The sequence below is a fragment of the Bufo bufo genome, chromosome 5 (assembly GCF_905171765.1).
Source record: "Bufo bufo chromosome 5, aBufBuf1.1, whole genome shotgun sequence".
Lineage (NCBI taxonomy): Eukaryota > Metazoa > Chordata > Amphibia > Anura > Bufonidae > Bufo > Bufo bufo.
The window spans coordinates 317,256,182-317,280,187 of NC_053393.1; the positions used below are offsets into that span (position 1 = coordinate 317,256,182).

The following is a 24,006-nucleotide window of genomic DNA, read 5'->3' on the forward strand; positions in this document are numbered from 1 at the left end:
CGGCCTTAGTACAACCATATGCAGCGGGCGTCATCGCAGCAGAGAATTTCCCTACACCACGGTGTAAAAATGTGTGATTTATGGAAAATAGATCTAGGTATGGCTTTCCCTGCCACTAGCAGACCAGACCTCCTGGCCAATCAATAACCCTTAAAGGAGTACTAAACCTAGAAAATGCATTGAACATGATAAAAGAAATCTCCCAGCCATTCTAACCCTCATCTTCCCTCTTATTACAATTAATACACAGACATATGGAATGATATCTTCTGGGTGTCCGGGGAGATCTCTCATGTCCCCCATTATTATTGTCATGTGTCTGGCTGGAGCAGAAGCCTCCCTTCCCCACCGCAGAAGGACGCAAGGAGCGTTAATAAGCTGAAGATGGACGAGATCAGGGGAAGATTAACCCCTTTGTTGTCTGCAGGATTTCCAGAACATGCTGACAATCCAGCAGACAGACAGAGGGGCCAAGATTATCTTGTGCTTATATACATCATTCAGTTCTATGTTCTGTGTACCATAAAAAGCAGTGGAAAGTACTACATGTCATCTATGGCAGTGAAGGGGAAACACTTACAGGGAGGTACGGTGCCAGATCGCCACATGATTCTGCCACAAGGAGCCTTCTTTCAGGGTACTTGTGATTGATCTGGACAAAAGCAGCAAAACAGGTCATTACTACTCACCAGAAATAAAGAAAACTGTATGAAATAGTCGAGCAGCCAGTTTAGAAGCTCTAGCACATAAAAGAAAACTATTTTGACATTTATGGCACATACACACATTGCGGGAGAATTTTTTCTTATAACTCTGCATTGTTCTCTTCCCTTGTTAACCCTCTGTAATGAATAAGTAGCCAGCTGGTCAGAGAGATGGGTCTGTACACGGTCTGCACCGACTGGACAGTGCGAGACTGTATGGGCACAACCAACTGGCAACATCCAGTTGTCAATTTATTCAAAAATTTCAAGGAAAGTGGTAGTTTCAGAACAGCTGACTGGTTGGGGTGCTAAGAGTTGGACCCCCACCAACGCAATATTGGTGGTCTACTTCAAGGATAATTTTGCATTGAGCACAAAAATGAGGACTCCAAGTCCAATACCAAATTAGCCTTTATAACTGTTCAACAAGCCGGCATGGCTATGGGACTCGTATAGAGCGGCGCTTCTGTAGTCTGCGTTTGCTCTGTATCCTAAGTACAGACCATCAGCTTTAAAAGCTGGACAACCCCCATTAACATCTGCAATGTTCAAGCTGCAAAGCAAAGATCCAAATGAAAAAATACAATTGGAAACTAATTGGCCACTGAGACCAATAGCCAAATTGTATACTTACTTGTTCCCAACACTGTGGCAAAAGTTCTGCTTCTACGCGAGTTGGCCCAACATGGCGAGCAAAAGCCACACATCCAGTTAAAATCATTTGCCTGAATTGAGACAAAGAGATTGAGCATTATGTAATACTGGACGCTGCAGACCCGACTACAAGACACTCTTTTTCCACTACAATACGGAATTGCTCCTTACTTAGTTCCCACTGAGTGTTTTGGCGCTAATTTTGGATCGTTTCTGCCTCAAAACAGCCTCCAATTCATTTCAATGAAAAGCAGGGGCAGAATCAGTGCTGAATCTCCCATTGAAATAAATGGAAAGCTGAAAAAAAACAGCTCCATGTAAGTCCATGCGGTTTTTGTGCATTTTCTGCATGTTTTTTGGCACAGATCTCAAACAGAAATTCAGGTTTGTAATGAAGTGAACCTCCAATGGTAAAAAAAAAAAAAAAAAAAAAAGAAGAGCATCAAAAAAGCTTCAGAAACCGTACAAAAAACACACAGATTCTGTGCCGATTTTTAAAGAGTGTTTTTCAAAATCAGTGATGTGAACTGGCCCTCAGGGTATGTCCACATGTGACTGATATGTTGCAGATTTGTCATATCCGATATGTGCGCAGTAAATCCACAGCATATTACGGTTGATTTTAGCAAATCTCATCCCCACACCGATGAACAATAGTCTGTGTAAATTGACTTGTGGGTTTTCTAACCACAGCAGCAGATTTCTGCTACAGATTGCATCTTTTGCAATGCAAAGGGTGTAATCTGCAGCAAAACCATAGTAAAATTTGCACATTTTTATGGATTTAATTGCACTAAAATACATCAGGTTTGGACATACCTTGAAGGGACAATTGAGAGGGGAAAAAGATAACAGTACAACAATAATGCATCACGTGGGCCTCTAATTTATGTTATTAAAGGGGTTTTCTCATCTCAGACAATGGGGGCATAATGCTAGGATATGCCCCCATTGTCTTACAGGTGCGGGTCCCACCGCTGGGACCCGCATTTACATTGAGAAAGGAGCCCCGAAAGTGAAGGAGAGCGCACTGCGCATGCGCAGCCGCCCTCCATTCATTTCTATGGGGCCGCCGAAAATAGCTGAGCGCTGGCTCGGCTATTGCCGTCTGCTCCATAGAAATGAATGGGAGCATGGGCCGCACATGCGAGGCACGCTTCAAATTCACTTCTATGGGAGAGGCAGGGATTAGCGCTTGGTGGTGGACGAACCCCGGAAAATCTGGGGTCCTCCAGCCACAGCGCTCCCCGCTCCGTTAGATATAGGTGCGGGTCCCAGAGGTGGGACCCGCACCTATTAGAGAAAATGGGGGCATATCTTAGCGATATGCCCCCATTGTCTAAGATGGGAATACCCCTTTAAGCCTCACCAGCTTTCTGAGGAGGCCGCAGCAAGCTGCGTGTCCCCTTTGTGTTTTACCAGGCACAGTCCAAACTTTTATTAGCGTCTGTGTCTGGCGTCGCCTCTCTTCCTTATTCACTTGAATGGGACAAGGCTGTAGTAAAGTGTGATGCCAAGCACAGGCTATACCAAAAGTACAAAACTGTGCTTGGTAAGCAATAAAAGGGAACCAGACGCTCGTCATGTCGCCACATTCCCATCAGAAAGCTAGTCGTGGGGAGTGCCTACAGTCAGTCTAAAGCTAAGCCATCAATTTCTCACATCCCCTTCAAAGGACTTCCCTGAGGAGGGGGATCAGCAGACAAGCCCATGGCCGTGAAGCAAATCATACCTTTGCTCATCATCTGGACGCTTTATTAAATTAAACAGAATATGCAGGAGCTGGTCTCTTTCTTTAGACTCTGGGTGGAGGCAGGCGGTGCACAGTATCAATGGAATCAATTCCTGTTTGTCAAGAAAAAAAAAAAAGCAGAAGTATGAACAGATGGCAACAAGGTTTACTTTGACATACATTGATTTAAAAGCCACTTTAAAATATGGGTGGATGAAGATAATTTTTGTGGCTCAGTTTTGCAGGGGTACAAAAGGGATTGTTAAAGGCATAGTGCAACGTAACTACGAGGCCGGGTTCACAAGTTTTCATTTCTTGTAGCCACCACCATGGAGTAGATCCAAGTATAAAGGAAAAAAGTCTGGTATTACTTCTCTTTTTTAATCCAAAAACCATGAATATAAAAATGGTGTGAATCCAGCCTAAAATAGTTTGGTTTATTCATACAAGGGAAACAAAGAGCAGGGGTGGAAATACAGATGAGGACAAAGAAAAAGGAACTAAAAGAATGAAAAAACAATGCAAAAGTGGTTTGTTAGAGGAAACTGAAGATGACGTCATAGGATATTGGCACCTTTTGGGACAATTTCTTATATCATTGCATTTTACTCATTTCGGGCTAAACACCATTTTTTCAGTTTGTGTCTTAAACATTTCCCAACACTTGTTCCTCTACAGTGCATTGGCAGACTATTGCTCTCTGCCTCACACTGAATCCATCAGGGAGTTGCTCTGAGGGCTCAATGTGTAGCCCTTATCTCTGGACTCCAGACAGCTCATAGACACTCATTGCTGCATTCTTATCAAACTGAATTTAGATAGAATGAATATTTACCAGCTGCCAGAAGGCCAGATTAGGGCTACTGAACGATTCGTCAGAGCAGCTCTGACAGATTCACTGCAAAGCAGAATGCAATAGTGTGTACATGCTGGTTTGTTTTTATAAATTGAAAGCATGATTTCAAGCCCCAAATCAGTAAAATACAATCATTAAAAAACTGCCCCAAAAGTGTCCATAGCCTTTAAAGTGATTCTTCTAAAATGTGTCAAAATTTGTCAGGGAGCAGGGAACTTTGTAAAATGGTTTAGATGATAACCTTACTCATCTCTTAAATGTCCCGCCTGCCCCCGCTGGGCTTATAGTGATGACGTTCACCTGGCCACTATAGTCAATCACCGGCCTCTGTGATAATGTGCGCAAAAGCACATGTGACCACTCAGGCCAATGATCGGCAGCAGTGGTCACAGAAACAATAAATGGCAGGTGACTTTTTTTTACACATTACAAAGTCCTCTTCCATATTTTAACTAATTCTGTAGAACCTCTAATATATTAGTCATGATATTACTATACGAGGAATGATGGGAAACTTGTAAGTGATAGAGTTCCTATAATTCAATGAATCGGCTACACATGCAATGATATTCCTTAAAGTTACAACCTGTATGAAACAAGTACTATACATGATATGGAAAGGAGACCTGCATTGCATAAAAACAAAACCAAAAGTCTAGGGGTCGATTCACACGTCCGTGGTGTATTGCGGATCCGCAATAAACCCGGCCGGTACCCCCCATAGAACTGCCTATTCTTGTCCGCAATTGCGGACAAGAATAGGACATGTTCTATTTGTTTTGCGCAGCCCGGAAGTTCGGGGCCGCGCTCCGGAAATGTGGATGCGGAGAGCACATAGTGTGCTCTCCGCATCTCTTCCTGCACCATAGAGAATGAAGGGGTCTGCACCAGTTTCCCGATATTGCGGAACGTATGCGGACACATTTGCGGACGTGTGAATCGACCCTAAAAGAGTGCTTATATAGGTATATAGCGCATACTGGACCTTCTCTCCCCGTATACCAGTCTGTTGCTCAGTAAGCTATTTATTTGGAAGCATTTGTTCTGCTATGTTCACCTAAGCAATGCCATCATGGTGTGATCCCTGTCTGCACTTATCTTTATAATCTGTGCAGGACAGGAAAAGGAAGTAGAAGACAATAAGCCCACTGTATTCTGTAACCCTCTAGACTGCCACCCCTTCACTACCCTAAAACATCGGATAAAACCCACTTTATTCCTCAGGACAACATATAAAGGTAGCATTATAAGCAATGTCTGAGTTATTAAAAAGTCAGCCATGGAAGCATTTGTCGTAAAGCAATAAAATTATCACCCAGGGGCAGATTGTGAAATTTCCCAGTGGGGCGACCAAAGCCCTCTTCATGGCCGGCATAATTAAGGCTAGGAGCTTCTGGTACTTATGCACCTGACTGGCAGAAGAAAGTGCCCTCCTGCATTCAAATATATTGCCTTCCTCAGGACGGTGCTAGTGTTGAATGCTGCGGCACTGTGCATTTGGTTCTGCTAGGGCAGCCGTTTGTGCTGAACTACTTATGTTGGTCCTGCCTTCTGTCAATTTGGACACACATACAACATGGGGCCACTATTAGGTTTTTTTTTCAGGGCCACTTTAAGTTCCCAGCCCGCCCCTGCTCTCATGTATTTCATCCCCTGCCACTTTTATCGCCACCACTTCCACCCTCCTCAATGCTGCAACCATGACCTAATCTTCTTGGCTGCAGTGGTTAGTGAGGTTTGAAGTGGCAGCACCAGAAATGGTGGGAGATAAAATAGGTGAATAGATATTAGTTTATCTCAAATGCTGCCTTCCCTAACTTTAATTTATCAATGTATTTACGCCACTACTGTAGAGTTAAAACATCTCAAATGATGGCGCCTGCCATATATTTTGCGCGTCCCGACACTTTTCTTCAGTAGCAGGATATGGGGTGGGGCTTAACAGGAGGGGTGTGGCCTACCACAGCATGCCAGGTTTACTATAAGCTATGTAAGAACATTCCAGAAGTTATAACAAGCCTACACTAGCCCCTAGCTTTGAGTTTCTGGCACAAGGACTCCCAGAGATGTGCCTAATTTATTAACCACCTCCGGACCGCCTAACGCAGGATTGCGTTCCGGAGGTGGCAGCGCTGCGCAGAGTCACGCATATACGCGTCATCTCGCGAGACGCGAGATTTCGCTCAAAGACGGCCCGCGCATGCGCATCGCGGGCCGGCAAAATTAAAAGAAGTATTTCGTCACCAGCCTGCCAGCAACGATCATTGGCTGGCAGGCTGGCGATTTTCAAAAAATCCAATCCAAAGTCATATAACAGATCATATTAGTAAATATGATCTGTTATATGGCTTCTCTGCTCCTGTGCTGGTCCTTTTCGTCGGTTGGATCCAGCACAGGAGCAGACTGAACTGTGAGTAGCACCAACACTACACCTTAGCCCCAGATCACCCACCTGCACCCCAATTAACCCTTTGATCACCCCTTTGATCGCCCCTGTCAATCACTAGTGAAAGGAAAAAAAGTGATCAGTGTAAACTGTCACTTTTTTTTTTTCACTGGTATTGGCTGTTAGGTTTTAGGGATAGTTTAGGCCTCTTGGTTAGGTAGTTAGCGTCAGTTAGCGCCCACCCCACCGCACCGCAGTCACTTTTATTCGCTGTTTAGCGTATCGCTAATCAGCATTTGTACTTTTATAGTATCTGTAAGTGATCAAAACTGATCACGGTCAGATCTATAATAGTATTAGTGTCACTTTAGTTCGCCCTCCACCCAAAACGCAGTGTTTGCCCGATCAGGCCTGATCGGTCGCCCACACGTGCGTTCACCCACGCCCGCCCCACCGCAGTGACAAAAAATATATATTTTTTGATCACTGCACATTCATTTTACACGCACTGCGGCGATAAAAAAATCAGTTTTGATATTTTTTATCAACCGCAGCGGCCTCCGGTACTTCGCTAGCCTCCCCTTTGTAAGACAGGTTTGCTTTTTTTCTTGGGTAGTCTCAGGGAATACCCCTAAATTTAGTAGTCCAAAATGTCAAACAGGGGTATTCTTCTGAAGAGGCCTACAGGATTCTGACCCAGTCGGATGAGGAGTGGGAACCCTCATCTGACGAATCTAGCGGGTCAGAATATGAACCTGTGGAAAGCAGTGGCTCTCTGACCCAAAGTTCGGACGAGGAGGTGGAGGTCCCTGGCAGCACCAGGCGTACCCGGCCCCATGTCGCTAGACCACAGGTTACGCAGGATCCGCTTCAAGAGCAGCAGAGTGGGGCTGTCGCTGCCGGATCACGTGGTGAGGCATACACCAGCAGTGCAGCCCTCCCTGGACCTAGTACCAGCACTGCCGTACAACCTGGTGAAGTAGCGAGCACCAGAAGGGCAGTTGAAGCTGGTACGGTGGCACGTGCAATAGTTACCCCGTCGCAGCCACCGCACAGACAGGCCCGTAGAGCCCCTAGAGTCCCTGAGGTGCTGGCAAATCCTGATTGGCAGTCACCAACTTCAGCCGCACCAGTAGTTCCCCCTTTCACCGCCCAGTCTGGAGTTCGGGTTGAGACGGCTCAAATCGGTTCGGCCCTGGGATTTTTTGAGCTGTTCTTGACTGCGGAGCTCTTGGACTTAGTCGTGGCAGAGACCAACCAGTATGCCACACAATTTATAACCGCTAACCCGGGAAGCTATTATGCCCAGCCTTTCCGGTGGAAACCAGTCCAAGTTTCCGAACTTAAAATTTTTTTGGGCCTTCTCCTCAACATGGGCCTGACAAAAAAGCATGAATTGCGGTCATATTGGTCAACGCACCCAATTCATCACATGCCCATGTTCTCTGCTGCTATGTCCAGGACACGATTTGAGACCATCCTCCGTTTTCTGCATTTTAGCGACAACACCACCTCCCGTCCCAGAGGCCACCCTGCTTTTGACCGGCTCCACAAAATTCGGCCCCTCATAGACCATTTCAACCTGAAATTTGCAGATTTGTATACCCCTGAGCAAAACATCTGCGTAGACGAGTCCCTAATACATTTTACCGGGCGCCTTGGCTTCAAACAATACATCCCAAGCAAGCGTGCCCGGTATGGGGTCAAATTGTATAAGCTCTGTGAAAGGGCCACAGGCTATACCCACAAATTTCGGATCTATGAGGGAAAAGATCAGACCCTGGAGCCGGTCGGTTGCCCTGACTACCTGGGGAGCAGTGGGAAGACAGTCTGGGACTTGGTGTCACCCTTATTCGGCAAGGGGTACCATCTTTATGTGGACAATTTCTACACAAGTGTGGCCCTCTTTAGGCATTTGTTTCTAGAACGGATTTGCGCCTGTGGCACCGCGCGAACTAGTCGCGTGGGCTTCCCCCAACGGCTTGTAACCACCCGTCTTGCAAGGGGGCAGAGGGCTGCCTTGTGTAACGAAGAACTGCTCGCGGTGAAATGGAGAGACAAGCGTGACGTTTACATGCTCTCCTCCATTCACGCAGACACGACAATCCAAATTGAGCGAGCAACCCGTGTCATTGAAAAGCCCCTCTGTGTCCACGACTATAATGCGCTCATGGGAGGGGTGGACTTCAATGACCAGATGTTGTCTCCGTATTTAGTTTCCCGCAGAACCAGACGCTGGTATAAGAAGGTGTCTGTATATTTAATTCAATTGGCGCTCTACAATAGTTTTGTTCTCTACAGTAAGGCTGGGAGAACAGGATCCTTCCTCAAATTCCAGGAAGAGATCATCGAGAACCTCCTTTACCCAGGAGGTTCCGTGGCCCCATCCACCAGTGTAGTTAGCCGTCTACACGAGCAACATTTCCCCAGTGTCGTTCCTGGTACCTCAACCCAACCGTCACCCCGAAAAAGATGTCGTGTCTGTAGCAGGAGTGGAATAAGGCGTGACACCCGCTATTCCTGTCCTGACTGTGCTGACCACCCTGCCCTATGCTATGGAGAGTGTTTCCGGAAGTACCACACACAGGTACACCTAGCATAGGGATCACATCTCACCAGGACAGGCACACAGGGCTATTAGGGCCCATTCACTCACAGCTGCTGCAAACCTCTCCTTTCACCTGGGATAAAGTGCATAACGTACTTCGCCACATCTTTGGGCGATTTGCGCTTTGCACATTGTCCCATGGGGAAGGAGAGGTTTGTTCTATAAAGGTAAAAAAAACTAAACAAAAAAAAAAATACCGGTAAGTAAAAAAGTTAAACGTTCAGTTAAAAAAGTTTAAAAAAAGTTTCTATGTTCTGTTCAACAGTTAATAAAGTTATTGCTTTGCGGCCTGGTTTTTTCTTTTTTGTTTTGTTTTTTTTACCTTTCAGGTGGACCAACCGATCGACCAGCTGCAGCACTGATGTGCATTCGGACAGAAGCATTGCGCTGCTGTCAGATTACACGCAAGTCGGTGTATGCGGCGCTGCAAGACGAGATTTCTCCTCTGCAGTAAAAGATACGTTTGCCGAGGCATATGAGCTGAGGAGGTGGCGGTGTTCATATACTTTGGCAAACACTTTGTATATATATAAAAAAAAAAATCCCGGCAATGATTTATTCATCCACATCGATTGATGTGAATGGAGAAATCTGGTTTGCCAGGGCATACGAGCTGAAGTGGGTATGGATGTTGGGCGGAGCTCCTATGTCCTGGCAGACGCCTTTCCCCTCCTTTTTCTTTTTTTGGCAGAGATTTTTTCATCCACATTGATCGATGCGAATGAAGAAATCTGTGCCGTTCATTTTTTTCTTTCAGCCCAGAGGCTGAACGGAAAAAAAAAATCTCATTACCCGTATGCTCAATATAAGGAGAATAGCAGATACTCCTAATGCTGGGCATACATGTAATGATTGCGGAGACCCTCAAATGCCAGGGCAGTACAAACACCCCACAAATAACACCATTTTGGAAAGAAGACACCCCAAGGTATTCGCTGAGGGGCTTATTGAGTCCATGAAAGATTGAAATTTTTGTCCCAAGTTAGCGGAAAGGGAGACTTTGTGAGAACAAAATCAAAAAAATCAATTTCCGCTAACTTGTGCCAAAAAATTTTTTTTTCAATGAACTCGCCATGCCCCTCATTGAATACCTTGGGGTGTCTTCTTTCCAAAATGGGGTCACATGTGGGGTATTTATACTGCCCTGGCATTTTAGGGGCCCCAAAGCGTGAGAAGAAGTCTGGTATCCAAATGTCTAAAAATGCCCTCCTAAAAGGAATTTGGGCACCTTTGCCCACCTAGGCTGCAAAAAAGTGTCACACATGTGGTATCTCCGTATTCAGCAGAAGTTGGGGAATATGTTTTGGGGTGTCATTTTACATATACCCATGCTGGGTGAGATAAATATCTTGGTCAAATGCCAACTTAGTATAAAAAAAAATGGGAGAAGTTGTCTTTTGCCAAGATATTTCTCTCACCCAGCATGGGTATATGTAAAATGACACCCCAAAACACATTCCCCACCTTCTCCTGAGTACGGAGATACCAGATGTGTGACACTTTTTTGCAGCCTAGGTGGGCAAAGGGGCCCACATTCCAAAGAGCACCTTTCGGATTTCACAGGTCATTTACCTACTTACCAGACATTAGGGCCCCTGGAAAATGCCAGGGCAGTATAACTACCCCACAAGTGACCCCATTTTGGAAAGAAGACACCCCAAGGTATTCCGTGAGGGGCATGGCGAGTTCCTCAAATTTTTTATTTTTTGTCACAAGTTAGTGGAAAATGATGATTTTTTTTTTTTTTTTTTTTTTTTTCATACAAAGTCTCATATTCCACTAACTTGTGACAAAAAATAAAAATTTCCATGAACTCACTATGCCCATCAGCGAATACCTTGGGGTGTCTTCTTTCCAAAATGGGGTCACTTGTGGGGTAGTTATACTGCCCTGGCATTCTAGGGGCCCAAATGTGTGGTAAGGAGTTTGAAATCAAATTCTGTAAAAAATGACCTGTGAAATCCGAAAGGTGCTCTTTGGAATATGGGCCCCTTTGCCCACCTAGGCTGCAAAAAAGTGTCACACATCTGGTATCTCCGTACTCAGGAGAAGGTGGGGAATGTGTTTTGGGGTGTCATTTTATATATACCCATACTGGGTGAGAGAAATATCTTGGCAAAAGACAACTTTTCCCATTTATTTATCTCACCCAGCATGGGTATATGTAAAAAGACACCCCAAAACACATTCCTCAACTTCTCCTGAGTACGGGGATACCAGATGTGTGACACTTTTTTGCAGCCTAGGTGGGCAAAGGGGCCCACATTCCAAAGAGCACCTTTCGGATTTCACTGGTCATTTTTTACTGAATTTGATTTCAAACTCCTTACCACACATTTGGGCCCCTAGAATGCCAGGGCAGTATAACTACCCCACAAGTGACCCCATTTTGGAAAGAAGAGACCCCAAGGTATTCGCTGATGGGCATAGTGAGTTCATGGAAGTTTTTATTTTTTGTCACAAGTTAGTGGAAGATGAGACTTTGTAAGAAAAAAAAAAAAAAATCATCATTTTCCGCTAACTTGTGACAAAAAATAAAAAGTTCTATGAACTCACTATGCCCATCAGCGAATACCTTAGGGTGTGTACTTTCCGAAATGGGGTCATTTGTGGGGTGTTTGTACTGTCTGGGCATTGTAGAACCTCAGGAAACATGACAGGTGCTCAGAAAGTCAGAGCTGCTTCAAAAAGCGGAAATTCACATTTTTGTACCATAGTTTGTAAACGCTATAACTTTTACCCAAACCATTTTTTTTTTACCCAAACATTTTTTTTTTATCAAAGACATGTAGAACAATAAATTTAGAGCAAAATTTATATATGGATGTAGTTTTTTTTGCAAAATTTGACAACTGAAAGTGAAAAATGTCATTTTTTTGCAAAAAAATCGTTAAATTTCGATTAATAACAAAAAAAGTAAAAATGTCAGCAGCAAAGAAATACCACCAAATGAAAGCTCTATTAGTGAGAAGAAAAGGAGGTAAAATTCATTTGGGTGGTAAGTTGCATGACCGAGCAATAAATGGTGAAAGTAGTGTAGGTCAGAAGTGTAAAAAGTGGCCTGGTCTTTCAGGGTGTTTAAGCACTGGGGGCTGAAGTGGTTAAGAGGCATCTCATTCCAAGGCGCTGAGGGGACCAAGGCTGGCGCAGGCGAACGTCGGTCTTAATAAATGTCCAACAATGTCCTTTTTTTTTTAAAATAAAATGCTGCATTTCTCATACCTTGTGATCAGATGTTACATGCTGGTCAATAGGAAATTAGAAAACACCTAGCTACTAGAGAGGGGCCTGGATGTATTTCTGGAGCGTAATAATATTACAGGCTATAGCTACTAGAGAGGGGTCGTTGATCCAGGGAGTTATTCTGATTGCCTGATTGGAGTCGGGAAGGAATTTTTTATTCCCCTAAAGTGAGGAAAATTGGCTTCTACCTCACAGTTTTTTTTTTTTGCCTTCCTCTGGATCAACTTGCAGGATGACAGGCCGAACTGGATGGACAAATGTCTTTTTTCGGCCTTATGTACTAAGTTACCTTACAAACACTTTTTAGTACTGGTGTTTTAAGACCATTTTCTTGCGTTTTTTTTTTTAGCATGCTTTGGGGGTGGTGTTCTTTTATAAACATTTTTCCACAGGCTCCTCTAAAAGGGAAAAAGTATTTAAAAAGTTGAAAGACAAAAAAAAAAAACTTGTGAAAAATATTTGAATTTCAAGCAAAAAAAGCTCCAAGAAAAACACATAGGCCCCTTTCACACGAGCGTGATGGATTGGCACCGGATGCATTCAGTGAAACTCGCACCATTTTGAAAGCAAGTTCATTCCGTGTGGTTCTGTTTGTTTCCGCATGGGTGCAATGTGTTTTGATGCGTTTTTCACGCGCGTGATAAAAAAAACTGAAGGTTTACAAACACCCCTTAGAAACCAGCAGTGAAAAATGCATTGCATCCGAACTTGCTTGCGGATGTAATGCGTTTTTCACTGAAGCCCCATTCACTTCTATGGGGCCAGGGCTGCGTGAAAAACCCAGAATATGGAACATGCTGCGATTTTCAGGCAACACAGAGCTGATGCGTGAAAAGAAGCGCTCATGTACACGAACAGACCCATTGAAATGAATGGGCCAGGATTCAGCGCGGGTGCTATGCGTTCACGTCACGCATTGCACCCGCGCAGAAAACTCGCTCGTGTGAAAGGGGCCTTAGGGTGGTAGCTCCATAACTTCAAAATGGTGCGAGTTTCACTGAACGCTTGTATGAAAGAGGCCTAAGACTATTAAAGGGGTTATCAAAGTTATATTTATTGATGACCTATCCTCAGGATAGGTCATCAATATCAGATCGGCGGGGGTCCGACACCACCGCCGATCAGCTGTTTCAAGAGGAGGCACGCACCGTGCCAGCGCTGCCTCCTCTTCACTGTTTACCTTCTAGCCGTTGCATCTGCAGTGGTGAGCAGGTGTAATTACACCCAAGCCGTCCCATTCATTTCAATAGGACCGCTTGGGTGTAATTACACCAGCTCACCACTGCAGATGCAACGGCTAGAAGGTAAACAGTGAAGAGGAGGCAGCGCTGACACCGCACATGCCTTCTCTTCAAACAGCTGATCGGAGGGGGTGCCGGGTGTCGGACCCCCGCCGATCTGATATTGATGACCTATCCTGAGGATAGGTCATCAATAAATATAACTTGGATAACCCCTTTAAGCCTATTGAACTCTCTTGAGTTCATTTGTGGTCTAAAAACTTTAAATGTAAATCCTATTTTATGTCACAAATATTCTGTATTTAGTCTTTTTGTTCTAAACTGGGTGCAGCCTACAGTCTAGATCTAGTCCCAGCAGCCGCCATTTTTAGAAGTTGCACTACATCAGTGCTTCTCAATTATTTTCTGTCATGCCATAGCGCCCCCCCCCCCCCCCCCCTAGGAAGAAGAAAACATTTTGCGCCCCCCGCGCGACTGTAAATAGTATCATTTGTCTATAAAATTGTTATAAGTACACCACTGTATCCTTATTAACGTATAAGAGAATAAAAAAAGAAAGAAATGTGGATCGGACACACACTTATGGGGGGATCTGTGGATGACGGACACTTATGGGGGGGATTTGTGGATGACGGACACTTATGGGGGGGATCTGTGGATGACGGACACTTATGGGGGGATCTGTGGATGACGGACACTTATGGGGGGATCTGTGGATGACGGACACTTATGGGGGGGGGGGGATCTGTGGATGACGGACACTTATGGGGGGGGGGGATCTGTGGATGACGGACACTTATGGGGGGGGGGATCTGTGGATGACGGACACTTATGGGGGGATCTGTGGATGACGGACACTTATGGGGGGATCTGTGGATGACGGACACTTATGGGGGGATCTGTGGATGACGGACACTTATGGGGGGATCTGTGGATGACGGACACTTATGGGGGGATCTGTGGATGACGGACACTTATGGGGGGGGGGATCTGTGGCTGACGGACACTTATGGGGGGGGGATCTGTGGATGACGGACACTTATGGGGGGGGGGGATCTGTGGATGACGGACACTTATGGGGGGGGGGATCTGTGGATGACGGACACTTATGGGGGGGGGGATCTGTGGATGACGGACACTTATGGGGGGATCTGTGGATGACGGACACTTATGGGGGGATCTGTGGATGACGGACACTTATGGGGGGATCTGTGGATGACGGACACTTATGGGGGGATCTGTGGATGACGGACACTTATGGGGGGATCTGTGGATGACGGACACTTATGGGGGGATCTGTGGATGACGGACACTTATGGGGGGATCTGTGGATGACGGACACTTATGGGGGGGATCTGTGGATGACGGACACTTATGGGGGGATCTGTGGATGACGGACACTTATGGGGGGATCTGTGGATGACGGACACTTATGGAGGGGATCTGTGGATGACGGACACTTATGGGGGGATCTGTGGATGACGGACACTTATGGGGGGATCTGTGGATGACGGACACTTATGGGGGGATCTGTGGATGACGGACACTTATGGGGGGATCTGTGGATGACGGACACTTATGGGGGGATCTGTGGATGACAGACACTTATGGGGGGATCTGTGGATGACGGACACTTATGGGGGGGATCTGTGGATGACGGACACTTATGGGGGGGATCTGTGGCTGACGGACACTTATGGGGGGATCTGTGGCTGACGGACACTTATGGGGGGATCTGTGGCTGACGGACACTTATGGTGGGATCTGTGGATGACGGACACTTATGGGGGGGATCTGTGGATGACGGACACTTATGGGGGGATCTGTGGATGACGGACACTTATGGGGGGATCTGTGGATGACGGACACTTATGGGGGGATCTGTGGATGACGGACACTTATGGGGGGATCTGTGGATGACGGACACTTATGGGGGGATCTGTGGATGACGGACACTTATGGGGGGGGGATCTGTGGATGACGGACACTTATGGGGGGGGGATCTGTGGATGACGGACACTTATGGGGGGGGATCTGTGGATGACGGACACTTATGGGGGGGGATCTGTGACTGGCACTGTTACAGGGGGATCTGTGGCTGGCACTGTTATATATGTGCCATCCACAGACCCCCCCACCCCATAACAGTGCCATCCACAGTGCCCCCCCCAGCCCATAACAGTGCCATCCACAGACCCCCACCCCTTAACTGTGCCATCCACAGATTCCGTGTGCCCGCCGCCGCCGTTTAAAGTTATTAAACATGCCCCCCTCACTCCTAATAGTACCGTATATCCGAATTTCTTCTGTATAATGCCAGCAGGCGGCGCAGGCACGTGACATCACTTAGGGACGCGCCGGCCGCCCAGCCTGCCTGCCGGCATTATACAGAAGAAATTCGGATATACGGTACTATTAGGAGTGAGGGGGGCATGTTTAATAAATTTTAATTCAATAATACATTTTATATTAGTATACCGGAGGGAGCGGTGGGGCGGGGCTATAGTACAGTGACCGCACCGCCCCACCGCTATTGCCGGCCCCCAGCTCCTCCTCCCAGTCCCTCCCCCGACCCCCACTCCGTACATCGCGTCCAGCGCCTGCGCCGGCCTCTGATCAGACGGGAGATGAGCGCTTCCACAATGGAAGCGCTCATCTCCCTGCCGCATATTACACTGCGAGCTGTCGGCCGCCCGGCGCCCCTGTAGCTATGGCGCCCTGTGCGGCCGCACAGCCCGCACACCCCAAAGGCCGGCCCTGAACGAGCCCCCCTTTACGGATCCTGGCGCCCCCCCTGGGGGGCGCGCCCCACTATTTGAGAAGCACTGCACTACATGGAGTTTTACAGCAATCAGTGAGAACAAGACATATATAATAAAAATAAGCATTATACTGCAAATACAAAAATAAGACAAGGCTCAAGACATAAAAACAAAGCTACTATTACTTAAATTGAGCACCGTTCTCCTTTATAGACAATTCCTTTAAGATTTCACATAAATAAAGTATAGTGTATCCTTGCTGTGCACCCAGTGTACATTTCTAAGCTTATGGTCAGCCATGAGAAACCAGCAAAAACAAACTAAAGGCAGCTCACATAGCTGTGGTCTATTCAATTATACAGTTCAAAACCAACAGAAAGACCGTGACTGCAAACTATAGAGAGGCAGTAGAGGAAAACATGGTCATGTTCAAGTCTCTACATTAAAAACAATAGGGATACCATCACCAAACTAAATAAAAAATGATAAAAAGGATACTTAAAACCACTATAGAGAGACTAAAATGATTAATAAAACGGATGCAGTTCATAACCTTTTCCACCGGTGTGATGGAGCGGCAGTCGAGCAGGAGCAGCTGAACAGTGGTACCATTTCTCTGAGCATGAGCGCACAACTTCTTTAACCGCCGCACAGAACGTTTTAAAGAACAAATTAATGTGCAGAGCTTTTTTTTTCTCTGCTAATAAAGTGGACTCCCGACTCCCAAAAAACAAAACCCAATGGGATCTGTTTGACTCCGTTCCTCTCAGTTATGTGCCAAATCCAGCACTTCCGTTATTTTTATTGTTCTGCTCCTATAAGGGGCAGAATAACGGAAATGAATAGGGGAGGTGTGAACTGACCCTTAGGAGGGATGCAATTTAGGACAACCATATTGAGTAGCTTTAACATACACAAAATATATAGGGATCTGCTTTAAGCTAAACTAATAGTGACGAAGCATCTACTATAATTTCACTTCTCCAGAGCTGTATGCTAGCGGCCAGGGTACACCGCTCTACCATATTACTGCAACTAGAAAATGTTTGTCCTATGCCATATTTCCAGCGATCTTTACAATAAAATCTATTATTTGGCTTAGTATGTGTCATTTGCATTTAGTGTGAAAAGATTTTAATCGCGCTAACCAGATTTGATCTAATTTCCTCCTCCCTCTAGAAACCTTCACAGGAGGTGAGAGGTGACAGCAGCTTCACCCAAGGTTTGAATATGCATGAGGCGTCACTTTCTACATTTACTGTCACTTTTTTAGGACTAGTCATGGATTATGCATGCCAATACGTTTTTCTGCATTAGAGAAGCACAAAAAGACACTATAGTCTAGTTTAACGACATCTAAATTTTGCAACAATAAATCCAAGCTGAAGAATCTCTACTGACCTGTAAAAATGATAACTCCTGCCTGTAAGCAGTCACTGTAGCACTAGCTTGTGCTGCCACCAAGTGGTCTACTAGAGTTACAGCAGCATTCTAATAGAAAAACTCTCCCGTAAATCACTCCCGTCACTCACTGCCCCAGTTAGAAGGCCTCTTTCACACGGGCATTGCGGGAAAAGGTGCGGGCACGCTGCGGGAACATGCGCGACTTTTCCGTGCGAGTGCAAAACATTGTAATGCGTTTTGCACTCAAGTGAGAAAAATCGGCATGTTTGGTACCCAAACCCGAACTTCTTCACAGAAGTTCGGGCTTGGGATCGGTGTTCTGTAGATTGTATTATTTTCCCTTATAACATGGTTATAAAGGGAAAATAATACATTCTGAATACAGAATGCTAAGTAAAATAGCGCTGGAGGGGTTAAAAAAATAAATAAAAATTAAACTCGCCTTAATCCACTTGATCGCACAGCCCGGCTTCTCTTCTGACTTCTTTCTTTGCTGTGTGCAGCAACAGGAACTGTGGTGACGTCACTCCGGTCATCACATGGTCCATCACATGACCCATCACCATGGTAAAAGATCATGTGATGACTGGAGTGACGTCACCACAGGTCCTTTTCCTGCACACAGCTAAGATGAAGACAGAAGAGATGCCGGGCTACGCGAGCAAGTGGATTAAGGCGAGTTCAATTATTATTATTTTTTTAACCCCTCCAGCGCTATTTTACTATGCATTCTGTATTCAGAATGCTATTATTTTCCCTTATAACCATGTTATAAGGGAAAATAATAATGATCGGGTCTCCATCCCGATAGTCTCCTAGCAACCGTGCGTGAAAATCGCACCGCATCCGCACTTGCTTGCGGATACTTGCGATTTTCACGGAACCCCATTCATTTCTATGGGGCCTGCGTTACGTGAAAAACGCACAAAATAGAACATGCTGCGATTTTCACGCAACGCACAAGTGATGCGTGAAAATCACCGCTCATGTGAACAGCCCCATAGAAATGAATGGGTCGGGATTCAGTGCGGGTGCAATGTGTTCAACTCACGCATCGCATCCGCACGGAATACTCGCCCGTGTGAAAGGGGCCTCACAGTCACCTCCTATTTTCCTATGTGCAACCTCTAACAGGAGAATAATCTGCCATGTTTACTGAAACCATCCTAGTCTGCAGGCAGTATTTCCCATAATGTCACATAGAGCGCTGTGGTTAGATCGCATCAAAAGCTACTGTATTATTCCAAAAATTGCCAACAGGATGCTGGAGAGCCACAGCTGCGGGTCTAAGGCCCCATTCACATGATCTTCATTTTTTGCGGATAGGATGTGGACCTATTAATTTCAATGGGTCAACAAAAAATGCTGACAGCACACAGTTTACTGTCCGTAACCATATGTCCGTCCCGCAGCCCTGCAAAAAAGACACGTCCTATTCTTGTCCGTTTTGTGGGTAAGAAAAGGCATTGTTACAGTGGGTCCGCGAAAAAATGAATAAAAAAGGATGCAACACGGACAAAACATGGATGTGATCTGTATCTTTTGCGGATCTGATTTTTGCGAATCGCAAAATACATACAGTCGTGTGAATGCATCCTAAGGCATAGGATAGGAGACACGCAATGCTGTAGTTACTGGATCTCAGCCAAACTTGTTAGTACATTGAACAGGCGGGCAAAAACTAAGATTCTTTCAAAACTTTTACTACTTTTAGCAAATCTGCTGAAAACAGTGGATATGACACTTCTACTACTTTCATATCTTGAACGGACAGACAGGACAGCGGTAATGAACGGACCAGTACTGGGTTCTGTGATACACAGGGGAATGTGGTAGGAATATTGTGGAACTAAACAACTCACCTGGCACAGATGCATAACCATTTTCTAGAAGCAGATGCATGCACAAAAATAAAACTGTCAACTCAATTAATTTACCATGCACGGCTTGAAAACTGTAATCTAGGCAAAACTAAATAGAAGTCACCGAAAATGAATGGGTTTACCTCTCTTTTTGCAAGGAGCACGTTTGGGACAATATGAGGCAAGCACCGTCCCAGCATCAGCATGACTCCGTTCTCGCTGTCAGCAATCCTGGACACCTGCAAATGGAAGACATGATGGTAACCAAACTGCTCTCATGTGAAGACTCACTTAAATGGAAAACAATGAGAAAAATCTGCACTGAAGCTGGAGTATGGAGACACAATTATGCCTCCTGCTGATCATCATGGTAAAGCTGGCCTGTAAAAATGATAACTCCTGTACACGGTCATTTTAATTGCAGATCAGACAAATTTTTTTTAAATGATTCACTTTTCTAACGACAGGCTCTAGAACTTCACTTTGTCTACATCTCCCATCAGGGAAAGCAAGGACCGACTTTGTCCAATTATTTGTCTCTCTACATTGGCGCCATGAAGTCAGCTCCCAGGATTCATATAATGTGAGTCAGATGAAGCCTAATGTCGGTGGAGAAATGGTCAAGATTTGGCTGGCACCTGCTTTTAATAGGCCCTATTAGGGCATATAGTTAGAACAGAGGAGGGTCCCTGCTCAGAGTAGAGAGCTGCTACAACGAGCGACTCTTCCTCTTGGGAATTCGACAAATACACGCATTACATGGTCAGTTGTCCCCAGTGATAATACACTCAAATAGACGCACTTGATATAGGACAACTGCTTTAAAGGCCATGTACACCTTCAGGGGCAATTTTTTATTATGATTGCATGTTACTAATTTTTGGCTCAAAATCAATTTTTCAATTGGCCTTTATTAAAAATATTAAGCTGTTCTGTCACAAAGTGTTAATTGTTTTATAACTGTGTGAATAGTACTTTCACTTTGTGTCGGTCATCTAATAAGGGCTCTTGCACACGACCGTATGCCCTCCGAGACATACGGTCCATGAGCGGGCCATATGTCATGAAGCGGCATACATCGTGTGCACAGGAGCAGACAACATCATAGGTTACTATGATACTGTGCGCATAGCCCGCGGGGCTATTGTCCTGCACGCATATGATCATAAGAGTGCAGGACTAGTCCCGCAGGCGGCCCGATGCGAACAGTATCATAGTAAGCTATGATGATGTCCGATCCCGTGCGCACGATGTATGCCGCTTCGGAACATAAGGCCCTCTCACGGACCGTATGTCTCGGAGGGCATACGGTCGTGTGCATGAGCCCTAAACCTCATCTCTAAAGTACTGAGAGGCCACATTCTTATCAGTAAGATAAGAACTGAGATATAATGAGTGTTTATAAGGTCAGAGAGCAGAGATAAGGAGTCTGTCTGCTCCTGGTCTGACGGAAAAGAATATCCAATGGGCGCTACTAGAGCTTGTCAGCCCTGTACAGAAAGACAGAACACCCTATTTTTTAATAAAGACCAATTTAAAAATTGCCTCCAAAAGGTGCCCATAGCCTTTAATGCATACCTAGGATTACAGAGTGCTTCTCTGTACATATTAGAGCCTAAAGACAGAGCTATAATAAAAGAATGATTTGCCTCCATGCAAGAAGAAATGCAGTAGAAAAATGAACTTAACTGCCCAACTTGAAAACAGACTAAGCAGTCATTTAGCAGAAAATAGGATGCAAGAAATATATAGAAATATGCAAACTACAGAGAGTGGCAGATTACCTCTGATCCTAGACGACTGTCAGCGGACATGCGGCAAAAAGAAAGCAGCGCTTGATGAAAGGCCGGAGACAGTTTTCTGTTGGACAGAATAAAGAGAAAGTTACATTATGCCTATCATTTTCACTATAATGTGTGGCTTCTAATCCCTATAGCTCAGGGGTGCACAAACTTTTTTTTGGTTGGGGGCCACTTTGTCACATGTAACCAACCCCCAGGGCCGAAAATAAATCTTAAAAAAGGGGTATCAACTAGAATACTGTATTTATGGCCTAGCAAACATACAGTAAATGCCATGAACGTCTGGTTACATTTCCAGGACTCCCTTCCAAAGGGAAAAAAAAACATGTGGGCAGCCGGAAGACATAGACATATCTATCTTTTACCAAACGGTTGGAGACCGCACAGAATGGTAAATGTGGCCCCCAGGCCGCAGGTTGTGAACCCTTGCTATAGCTGCTGCGAGGCGGCTACCTGGCTACTTGGTTAGCACTATGCATACAAGCAATGATCCATCTGAATAACTAAGTCCATATCACATTGTGATGTAGATTTCACATGTGCATGGCCATAGAGTCACATTAGCCTGACAGAGGCCAAAACAGTAGATTGCACAAACAACAATATAGAATAACGTGTAGTCTATGCTATGCCATACAATGGTATACAGTAAAACCTGCATAGGTATATTTTACTTTAATAATTAAAACCCATCGGTAAAATGGATATCACTGTATGGCATACATCATACTCATTCTGAGCAGATCGAAAATTAAAACAGGTCATATCATATATTGGATTTAGACGGAAATGACCCTTTAATTTCAATCCCAGCATAGAAATTGATCTGCACAGCTGTTCAGTGCCCATACATGAGAGTGGATCTGTCAGCGTAACATGCTGCCCTATGCCAGAGTATACTCCGAGTGCTATGTTCTGAGGGTATAAATTCATTTTGTGTTGCTTGGCTTAAAGGAGCACGGAAAGAATAAAGCAGAATATTTGAGTCCAGTGTGTGTGCTCACCCCGACTTTCTGTAACCCTTTCTTCAGGGACTCGCAGGCTGTAGATATGGGCATACACAGCAGCTTGTCCATCACAGCCCTAGGGGGCAGGGGAGAAGAGGCGGGGGAGTCTGCAGTATTCTTTCAGTGCTCCATTTTCATCTTATATAGGGTAGGTCTCTGGATAGCAGGGCTGCAACGATTACTCAATGTAATCGATGCAAAAAAATCCTCGATGCAGTTTCCCTGCATCGAGGATTTGTTTAAACCACGTGACCACGGAGCCTCTCACTCAGCGCTTCGTGGCCTCCCGCCGGCACCGGGCTGCACTGACCAGGGGCTTGCGTGCACACATCGCTGGCTGACGCTGTTTGTGACATCAGGTCCCTCCCAGTGCATGCTGGGAAGAAGACGCAGTCCGTCTCCTGCGGACTCCATGTCAGCGCACTGCCAGGAAAGGCTAGTATAAAGTTAGCAGGGGGGAGGGGTTTCAAGAGGGCACCTGTGATGAAGGGGGCACTTGTGATTTGAAGGGGCTGGTGGACATGGATGGCAATGGCATGGAGGGGCTGATGGGAGTGGGGGACAGGACATGGATGGCATAGAAGGGCTGATCTGATGGCACTGGGGGAGTGGGGGACATGGTGGATGGCATGGAGGCACTGGGGGAGTGGGACATGGCAAGGGATGGCATGGAGGCACTGGGGGAGTGGGACATGGTAATGGATGGCATGGAGGCACTGGGGGAGTGGGACATGGCAATGGATGGCATGGAGGCACTGGGGGAGGGGAACATGGCAATGGATGGCATGGAGGCACTGGGGGAGGGGAACATGGCAATGGATGGCATATGGCACTGGGGGAGTGGGAGACATGGCAATGGATGGCATGGAGGGGGCTGATGGCACTGGGGGATTGCTATATGGCAATGGATGGCATGGAGGGGCTGAAGGCACTGGGGGACATGGCATGGAGGGGCTGATCTGATGGGCATCCAGCTATGACAGATGCAGCTAGAGAACTCTGGCTGTCTGTTTCTCCACTGGAACAGACTGCTGGAGTTCACAACATAACCTCAGATACACATTCTGGCAGAAGAACAGCCTGCTGGAGTATACCGTATTGGGTATAGCCGGATACAACCAGCTATATGCTCTCATTGACTATAATGTGGTCCAATACCATCTGGCCATGTTCCGGCATACATGCTGGGTATCGTCCAAACAAAAAACGCTAATTGAAGCAGGGTTTTTTTGTCCGGCCAAAACCCAGCTTGAATGCTGTAACAAGGCCGGACCCCATTACAGGCAATCGCTGCAGCAGCCGGCAGTATCCAGCTATACCCGATATGGTCCATTTCGGCTGTTCTTCTGACAGAATGTATATTGCAGCTGTGAAAGAAGCCTCATGTGTGCAATTATTTGCTATACCACTGTAAGAAATAAAAATATTGTTTTTATAAAGCAATAAGTTATTTAAGGTTTTTCTTATTAGATTACTCGATTAATCGTTGAAATAATCGATAGATTACTAAAATAATCGTTTGCTGCAGCCCTACTGGATAGGTCATCAGTATCTGATCGGTGGGGGTCCGACACCCGGGACCCCCGCCCACCAGTTGTTTGAAAAGGCACCGACAGCATCTCATCAGGAGTGTAAAGTAACTAACCATGTGGGTCCTGACAGAACACCAACTGCCTCTGATATCTCCAGTGCTGGTATGGCCGTACTGGCCATATGATGTTAGGGGTCTTTATACATACTAGATA

General features: G+C 45.7%; 1 protein-coding gene across 5 annotated transcripts in view; it reads right to left on the reverse strand.

Annotated features, from left to right (window-relative positions):
* The window catches only part of RELCH (RAB11 binding and LisH domain, coiled-coil and HEAT repeat containing), a 139,867-nt gene that overhangs the window by 47,453 nt on the left and 68,408 nt on the right, over nucleotides 1-24,006 (reverse strand). For all 5 annotated transcript variants that reach the window (XR_005778958.1, XM_040431891.1, XM_040431890.1 and 2 more), the window contains 5 exons: nucleotides 21,237-21,312; nucleotides 19,596-19,691; nucleotides 3,091-3,203; nucleotides 1,339-1,429; nucleotides 581-652 (listed from right to left, as the gene is read on the reverse strand). Coding sequence is in view for 4 of the 5 variants with exons in the window: in XM_040431891.1 (XP_040287825.1) it covers nucleotides 581-652; nucleotides 1,339-1,429; nucleotides 3,091-3,203; nucleotides 19,596-19,691; nucleotides 21,237-21,312 (448 nt within the window). In the remaining variant the exon portion in view is untranslated. The remainder of the gene's footprint in view (nucleotides 1-580; nucleotides 653-1,338; nucleotides 1,430-3,090; nucleotides 3,204-19,595; nucleotides 19,692-21,236; nucleotides 21,313-24,006) is intronic.